Source organism: Macrobrachium nipponense, chromosome 44, assembly GCF_015104395.2.
Source record: "Macrobrachium nipponense isolate FS-2020 chromosome 44, ASM1510439v2, whole genome shotgun sequence".
NCBI classification, from domain to species: domain Eukaryota; kingdom Metazoa; phylum Arthropoda; class Malacostraca; order Decapoda; family Palaemonidae; genus Macrobrachium; species Macrobrachium nipponense.
In genome coordinates, this window is record NC_087221.1 from 47,939,447 (window position 1) to 47,949,108 (window position 9,662).

At 33.4% G+C, this 9,662-nt stretch overlaps 1 protein-coding gene across 2 annotated transcripts in view; it reads left to right on the top strand.

The window, feature by feature from the left end:
- The window catches only part of LOC135204311 (protein GDAP2 homolog), a 128,025-nt gene extending 122,279 nt beyond the window's left edge, over positions 1-5,746 (top strand). For both annotated transcript variants that reach the window (XM_064234478.1, XM_064234477.1), the window contains exons 8-13: positions 2,705-2,885; positions 3,245-3,398; positions 3,743-3,882; positions 4,404-4,509; positions 4,903-4,995; positions 5,300-5,746. In XM_064234478.1, the coding sequence (XP_064090548.1) occupies positions 2,705-2,885; positions 3,245-3,398; positions 3,743-3,882; positions 4,404-4,509; positions 4,903-4,995; positions 5,300-5,344 (719 nt within the window). In that variant the 3' untranslated portion in view covers positions 5,345-5,746. The remainder of the gene's footprint in view (positions 1-2,704; positions 2,886-3,244; positions 3,399-3,742; positions 3,883-4,403; positions 4,510-4,902; positions 4,996-5,299) is intronic.
- Positions 5,747-9,662: the final 3,916 nt, after the last annotated feature.

Genomic DNA, 9,662 nt, shown 5'->3' on the forward strand with positions numbered 1-9,662 from the left:
CCTCCCCCCTCTTTTGTTTGTATGCTAACGACACCCGCGTAATTTGGGCGTTTAATTGGTAATGTCATTGGTGTTACAAGAGCGTCCAGGGGTCATTGTTCCCCCCGGTATTGATTCCGGCACAGAGGCCGTCGGTGATTGAAGCCGTTTTTAAAAAACGGCTGTGTTGGTGCTTTCAAGCACGAGAAGGAAGTTGAAAAAAAAAAAAAAAAAACCTGGACACATTTTGTTCGGTTGAATTTTATGCCCTGTTTTTTTCGTTCATCGTCGGGTGCGTTTTTGTAGTGTTTGGATCAGGGCGCGTTTTTGTAGGGTTTGGATCAGGGCGCGTTTTTGTTAGTTTTGTATCTTGGCGCGTTTTCGTAGGGTTTGGATCAGGGCTCGTTTCTGTAGGGTTCGTATCAGGGCTCGTTTTGTTCGCCATAATTGGCCGGTTGCGTTCAATTAATTCCCGTTTAAAGGCATGGCAACATCATTCTGTGCCCCAACGTCATACGGGCACGTTGTCACTAACTTGACGTTGAATTGCAGGTCTGTTTTTTTCGTACGTGTCGAAAATAAATTCACTTCTTGACATCTTCCATAAAAGCAAAACTCGAAAAATCAAACGAAGGACCTGTAATTTATTTTTGTGAATTTGTATTTTTTTTTGTCTGGCGTTTTTGTAAATGAAGTGGATTCTCTCTCTCTCTCTCTCTCTCTCTCTCTCTCTCTCTCTCTCTCTCTCTCTCTCTCTCTCTTTCATATAAGGTATATCATTTTCCCTTTCCACGTCAGCAGCAGAAACCGCTGCCGTCTCTCTTACCCGTCAAAAACGAGTGTCAGAAACTTGTCAGAACCTCGTGCCTGTCATTTAGTGCTGCTGACAGTGCGGGTTAAAGTCACTTAAAAAAAAAAATAAAAGTTTTGAAGTCCGCCCGCATTGCCAGCTAGATCAATACAGTATACTACTACAGCAAACAGCAATGGCCCACGGTGTATTTCAACTCGTTATGGTAACCCTCGTGGTGCACTGGTCAGTCATACTGTGCAGTAGTGTACTCATTTTCGTCAGAGAAATGGAGGGATTTGTGTTCAGGGAAGAGAGAGAGAGAGAGTGTGTGTGTTACAAGGATTAGGATGTCTCAAAGACTCGTTAGTCCATCCGAGGAGACATCGTATGCTCACTTATTTGTAGGAGCAGGTTTTATTGTTCATTCAGAGAAAGAGCGAGACTGTTGATTTAGCCTTTAAAATGGTGAGAGAGAGAGAGAGAGAGAGTGTTAAGAGGAGCTACAAGGATTAGGATGTCTCAAAGACTCGTTAGTCCATCCGAGGAGACATTGTGTGCTCACTTATTTGTAGGATCAGGTTTTATTGTTCATTCAGAGAAAGAGCGAGACTGTTGATTTAGCCTTTAAAATGGTTAGAGAGAGAGAGAGAGTGTGTTAAGAGGAGCTACAAGGATTAGGATGTCTCAAAGACTCGTTAGTCCATCCGAGGAGACATCGTGTGCTCACTTATCTGTAGGAGCAGGTTTTACTGTTCATTCAGAGAGAGAGTGAGACTGTTGATTTAGCCTTTAAGAGAGAGAGAGAGAGAGAGAGACCATTGATTTAGCCTTTAAAATGGTTAGAGAGAGAGAGAGAGAGAGAGAGAGAGAGAGAGAGAGAGAGAGAGAGAGAGAGCATTGATTTAGCCTTTAAAATGGTTATTATATCCCAAATGAATAATAATGATGATAATAATAAAAATGCACAAATTTTCACCCCATGGCTATCATAAGGTTGACATTGCATACTTCAGAACTGTGTTGGAATTTTGACGTTTCAGGGGGGTGACGGAAAGGTCAAGGCATTCACGATGACATTTCACAGCCCAAAGAGATTCCTGGGATGTAGTTCCCAGATGTCGCCACTTTCATTGTCAAGAACCTTCAGCTTGACATTCATTTATAAGGACGATATTTGTATATTTTTGTCGCTGTGTCATCACACACACACATGCACACACAACCTTGACCTGTTGACCTTGTAAAAGAATATTTCAGGAAAAAAAAGGCAAGAGTATTTTAGACTGCAGAATTGCTCCATATAATCATGCATTGCCAAAGGGAATATATATTTGCTATTTTCATAAATGCACCAGTGATGGGGGATGTATTTTAACCTGATTTGTTATTGTGTGAACTTGACTTCATATTTTTGTATATTAGTTATACTCTGTTTCTTTTTTATTATTGGTATTACGTCGATAAGAATGTGCTGTGTGTTTATTCAGTGGTTATGCGCATGATTTATTATTGACAGTGACTAAAACTAAATAAATCATACTTGTATCAGTAGGAGATTGTTAAAAAATTGGGAATATGGTTGATTGATCACAAAAAGGTTAATTTGTCTAGAAGAGGTTAATTAAGGTTTGATAATGCTCTGTTGGGTTAGATATGTATGCTGAAGCTGTCATATTATATTTAATCCTTTTACATCATCATCATCATCATCATTATAATACAACTAGTTCCATTTATAGTAATCAGTTATAACCATTTACTCAAATTTTAGTGGTTTCTTGTTATATTGATCCATGACATACATAATCTAGGTGTCACAGGCATTGGATGTTAGAAATCAGATATTTATTCCAGTTAGTGCTCTGCATAAACAAATGTATGAAGGCATGGGAAAAATTCACTGTTTATTTATTTGTTACTGTTGTTTTTCAGATGTGGAGGACTCTGCTGACCTGGCTACACAATTTCAGTCATCTTTGAGCATTGGGGATCACGCCTTCTCCCAGATGGAGGATGATATCGACAAGCAGCGGCTACTGGGCGGCCAACCGGCCTATGCCGTGGCCGATCCAGAGACTGCCTCCATGACATCAGATCTGCAGCACAAGCAAAAGTAAGTTACTGTTTTCATAGTTATTGGGAAAGAAAACTTCTTCCCCTGTTATTTGAGAAGAACCCTTTAGAAGGGGAGTTAGTGCTGTCACTGCACTTCACATGGTGTACTGCAGGCATTACTTAGAAGTCTTTGCAGCGTCCCTTGTGAGCCTAGCTGCAACGTTTTTTATTCCTTTTAATGTGACCCCATTCATGTTCTCTTCCTTCTTACTGCCAATTTCCCTCTCAGCTCTGAATGACCTTATAGGTCCCAGTGCTTGGCCTTTGGCCTAAAAAATCTATATATTATTTGAGAAGAATAAAATGTTTAGTAAGTTATTGTCGGGGGATCAATACTAAGCATGATTTTCCCTGCAGGTACGAGAGACTGTTACGTAGGGCCAAGACCGAGGACCTGAGTGAAGTGTCTGGCATTGGGTGCCTATACCAGTGCGGCGTAGACAAATTCGGTCGCCCTGTGATCATCTTCATTGGGAAGTGGTTTAAATTTGCTGAAATCAACCTTGACAAGGTCAGTGTTTGCTCTGGAAGTTACCGGTGAATGGGGCTTGTTTTACAAAAGCAAACAACAGTGAAGAATTAAGATGTGACTCTTTTAATTGAAATTTAAATGCTTAAAATATTTCTGAATAGCTTTTTGTTCTATGAGTTTACGTACAGTATATTATTTTCTTTTGTGTGGTAATTTTCACTCTTTTTCTCGCCTCTGTTTTCTGTTGCTTGGAAGCTTGTTCTATATAATTCTGGTGTAATATTCAATGTTGAAAAGTTAGTGTAGTCTAAGATGTGCGTCCTTTTTAGGCCCATATCACTTTTATAGTCAACAATTTCAAATCAATGTTTTTTTATTCGCAGGCTCTGTTGTACCTCATTTATCTCTTGGACCCACTTGTTAAAGGTGACTATGTGATCCTCTACTTCCACACCATAACAACTACAGAGAATCACCCATCACTTGCTTGGATAAGGCAGGTCTATGAGGTGCTGGAATACAAGTAAGTTGATGTTTAGATGTTCAGACAATATAGGTACACTTCTGGTATATTAAGACTCAAATTAAAATGTTTTTGTAATTCCGGTTTATATAGTGTTAAATCATTTGGATGCAGTTGGTCATAGTATATCAAAGTTGAAGCTTGTGTAACTCTTTCCACTGTCCAATGTCCAATTTATGTCTAAAGTTGGCATGTGACAAGCATCTGCTTTTGAATATTTGTACTTGTACAAATCATAAACTGAATATTGTTTACAAAACTTGTCTTCTGTTTATTTGAAGTAATTAAACAAAACCCATTTCAGTGATGTTCACTAAACCCTGATTAGTCTGTAAGAATATCTTGGAAATATGTCATATTCTGTATAAAGTTTGCTTGATATTTGAAATATTGGATGTTTTCCTAATTGTAGCAACAGGAATTTTGGGAATAATAAAGTTGCATACTTTGATAGTCCAGCAAAAATTTCCAAATGTTATGCCGGCAAAGGATTTTGATCTATGTTTATAACGTCTTTTCAGATATAAGAAGAACCTGAAGGCTTTCTACATTGTTCACCCAACACTGTGGACAAAGATCATGACATGGTGGTTCACTACATTTATGGCTCCACAGATTAAGGCCAAGGTATTATTATGCTTACAATGTCACCTTTTCTTTTTAAGATTGACTTGGGTCTATACATATATAATTCATCTTTTGGATAAATACCGTTTTCCTGTTTTGAAATTGTGATACTGTGGCTACATTTCAAAAAACGTAGATTTTAATAAAACCCAGTCATTTGAACCAGTCCTTGGACAGCTGTATTTTGAACTCATTGGTCGGAGTTAAGAGCGAGTTGCAGTAATAAATCATGTATAATGTATTATACTGTATGTCTACAGAAAACTATATGCAATACTTATTTATCATGTATAATGTACTATTCTGTATGTTTACAGAAAACTGTATACTAAAGTACATACTGTGTATATGTTACATAAGTAACTAGTAACATTACAATTATATTTTTTCCAGGTCCATTCCGTGCCTGGCGTGGAATACTTGTACGATATCATTGATCCTGATCAGCTGGAAATCCCAGCTTACATAACTGAGCATGACATGACAGTAAGTTTCCCATCATGTTATTTATTCTGGTATGCATTTAAATCAGAAGACACATAATATGAAAGATGTTACACATATAAGTCCATTTCTGTTTGGCAGGAAGATAAATTTCCATGGAAGTTGTCATTAATACTGTACAGATGCATTTTGCCTGTGGTGTCTTGAGTTTAGTTTCCTCATTTTTGTCATGTTTATACATATGTACTTTTAGACTTTTTGGACAGTAGTACTACTTCTGGTTCTGAATGAAATTACGTCTCTGAATGCAAGTAGAAAATATTAATTTTTTGCCTTATCACTTCAGATTAATGGACTGCGGTATTACAAGCCAGGGTCGGCTTCATCTTGAAGTGGTTGTTACGAGACGCTGGGGCAAAAGCGGATGCTACTGATGCCTCCTGGGGGAATATTGGCTTTAAGATGGTATCATCACTTATTATGCATTTTAGTAGCGAAGTTGTAGTTTTATATAATAACGTATTTAATAGTTGTTGATGATAACGATAGTGTGTATTAGATCTGATGAACTGAATTGTAGCTACACACTGCAGGGATTGTTGCCATATGTAAAAAGAAGCTTTTATTAAGGAATTGTAATTACAGAAACATATCTTCTTCATGGTGTAGACGGTTATCTTCTTCCTTTTCATTTGTGGCCTTATTTTGAACAGATGGAATGCATCTTATCTTTCAAAAGCAAAAAGAAAAAAAAGAAAACCTTCAATGCCTCTATTATTTATCAAAAAGATAATTTATAAAGTGAATAAGAATATTTCAATAGTATTATGGTTATAAATATATATACAATATATCTATATATATAAAAAAAGTATAATGCAATTATATCCCCAAATGTCGTGCATTTATGACTTTTCAGTTTTGAGTTCCTCTTGAATCAGACCCTCACTTTTGGCATCTTTCGTCAAGCTCTCTTTAACCAAAGTGATATGAGCCCACATTTAGAAACTCTTCAATTCCGGGCTCATTTTATTACCAAGTGATTGTAGATTGTAGCCTTGCAAGGTAGGCCAGAGTTCGACTATGTAATTATACATACAGGATAGACTTCAGTTATGTAGCCGTAGCTGTGTGTTATCACTAGACTGAAATGAAGAAGAGTTGAGGTAAGCAGTGGAGTCCCTCATCTGTCTCATAATTGTTGAATCTAACTTGTCATCATCTTTTTGAGGGCCACCAGAATGCTAAAATATAATCGCCAGAAGTGTTCGTGCTCTGGTGAGCATAGTGGTGGGTTTTCCTGGAGGTTTGGGGTTATAGTAGCAATGCATACAAACGTGTTGCTATGTTGTATAGCGATTTGAATTATTGTTTAAGGACCTTTATGTAAGAGAGCTTAAATCAAGACTCTTCCTTTGTAATAAATTTATGACTTTAATATTAAATTACAGGCAATATATATGATGCTCAATATGTGTAATAATAGGTTCTTCTTTGTTCGTATTCTATTAGCCTATACCCAGCTCTGTTAGCATTTAAAAAGAACCAACAGATTTAAGTGTTACATGAGTACTATATAGTTGAACATATCTTGTGTAAGTTTAAGTTTTCCATATAAATTTAATGGTCACTGATTTGGCTTATGATGGTTTCCAAGTTTATTAATATTTATCGAGGATCTGAAAGGTTGTGTGTGGATGCCAGTTGCTACAGTATATGCATATTAGCATGTGTGTGTGATTTCATTTATGTAGTTCCTTTATATCTCTCTGTTCCCATATTTCTTAGTACCTTTGTTATTCAAAATTCTTTTATATTTTGTTGAATTATGTTTTAGATTTTGGACAGATATTCTATATAAGTTATTGTTACACTGCAGAAAATGGCTATGCTAATTTAGATTTTATGTTAAACTGCCAGATTGAAAGGATTAAATCGTTAACCCAAAAGAATCATATATTTGTAGAACTCTCTTATTGGCTGATATGATAATATATAATGTCTGTTACATTAGTTTTTATGGAAATATTTAATGTTATTATTCAGGCACTTAAGCTTCCTTTTGATACATTGCAAGGGTAAAGAGTACTGTATACCACATACAGGGCTGTGCCAGACTTTAGGACAATCTTTTCAATCTGTATTCTTTATATACCGTTAATGTTATACTATATCCATGTTATTCATTATGAAAATCCTATTCTGTGGACAAATGGGGATGAATGAATATTTTATGTTGCTTATAAATTGTAGCTACTTTTTTTTTGTATGTTATGGTATGTTGTTGTTGAAGATATATATGCTATGGTGGCCTGTCAGTTCCTCCAAGCAATTTAATTCCCAAAGTTTTTGTACAAGTACTAGTTGTTATATACTATCAGAAAATTAGGTCAAGGTCTTCTGTTCCCTTAGATTTGTGTGTTGCTGTGTGCAGAGACCAAGTATATATATATATATATATATATATATATATATATATATATATATATATATATATATATATATATATATATATATATATATATATATTAGTATCTATATATATATATATATATAGTATATATAATATATATATATATATATCTATATATATATATATATATATATATATATATATATATATATTATAGATATATATATATATATATGATATATATATATATATATATATTATAATATATTATATATATTATATATATATATATATATATATATATATATATATATATATATATATATATATATATATATATGATATATAATATTAATATATTATATAAATATATATATATATATATATATATTATTAGTATATATATATATTATATATATATATACACAACATATACATTATATATATATATATATATTAGTATTTCTATATATTATATATATTATATATATTATATATTATATATAAATATATATTAATATATAATATATATATATATATATATATATATATATATATATATATATATATATTATATATATAAATATATATATATAATTATATATATTATTATATATAATATATCTATATATATATATTCTCTATATTATATCTATTATATATCATATATATATATATATATATATATATATTATATATATATATTAATTATTATATAATAATAATATATAAACATACTATACACATATATTATTATATTATTTATTATATATTTATATATTTATATAATAATAATACATACATATACACATTAATTACCAGAATCCATAAAGGTAACAAAATCCATGCGGAAATAAAAATGAGATTCTTTCTAGGACAAATTGACAAAGGGTTTGCTGTCACCGGCAAAATGATGGCTGATTTTTTTGTCTTCAAGGGCAAACTGATAGATTGTCATCACTGATATATGCATATAACATAATAAACTATACCTACATTTATAACTGAAGATGCAGTGAATTTATAGAAGTCACTCAAGGTTTAAAACCCTTAATCCTTTCTTGTATAGCTATTTTGGTTAACACTTCAAATGCAGCTACTATATTGTTAGATTAGTCAATGTGTAACAAAGATGGCATTTTAAGGAAGCATTTACTTTTGTGCATTGTAGCATTCAATTGTAGTAGCATTTTTATTTACCAAGTTCAAGGGTCAATGATTACTTCATATTAAGAGGACAGTGTTATACATTTGGTGACAGGTCACCATGATGATGAGACTGAGAAGATTGTTTGAGAATGCATAGTTGAATTTTACCGAGTCTAAATGGTAGGCATTGCAAGATACTTTAGTATCACCTAGTAATTTCTTATGACTGGCATGTGGTTTTCTAACCCACCTCTGACCACAACTTGCTTTCTATAGGTTATGAGGAATTGCATAGTTTCATGATACGATTCCAGAAGTTTCATGTACTCTATATATTCGGAAGTATGGCCGATGAGGGCTGAAGAATGAGACTTATGTTTAATTTCTCTCAACTGCATTTCATTACATTATGTGCTCTGGTTTTTAGAAAATGTATTTCATTCCTTTTAGAGGTAGGAAAGAATGATTATAGATTTTTCTTGTGTTCCTTTGGAGCTAATTCTAGAAGATAAGGCTTCAGAATGCTGTAATTGTTTACTTCTACATAAGCACATAATTAAGAAATTCATATGAAAATGTTAAGGCTATAGAATTGCTAGGCAAAAAGAAAACTTTATTGCTTTTATAGGTTCTCCACTTAACAAAAACCTGAATTATGAACTTACTTTTGGTGCACATGTGGAACTATATACGTAGCTCTTTTATATATTCGTTTCAGACAGAAATAGAAAAGTTAGTTCATCTCTATTGGGGTTTTGTAGCAAATTTTAAATTACTTTTTGTTCCATGTTCGTTGTTAGATAAATGTATTTTAGGTAGTACATCACAGGAACGACTTTGTGGCTTTGTGGATTGTCATAAGCTTCAATACATGGTTGTAGGTGAAACATTTGGTGTTGATGTCATGGTTCATGCATTTCTCCTTTTGGGGTTCAGAGCAAGACTTTGTATACACCGTGCCTTGGTTGGAAACGTATTGTGGAATTTGATCCTTTGTGTATTAGTTAAGCCATCTTTGAATGATTAATCCTAAACACACTACGTATATGCTTAGAGATGTATTTCTTTTGATGTGAAGAATTCTTTCTCACTGATTGTGGGTCCAGTGACTTTATTCCTCTTTTACAGACTTCGGATTAAGACAACA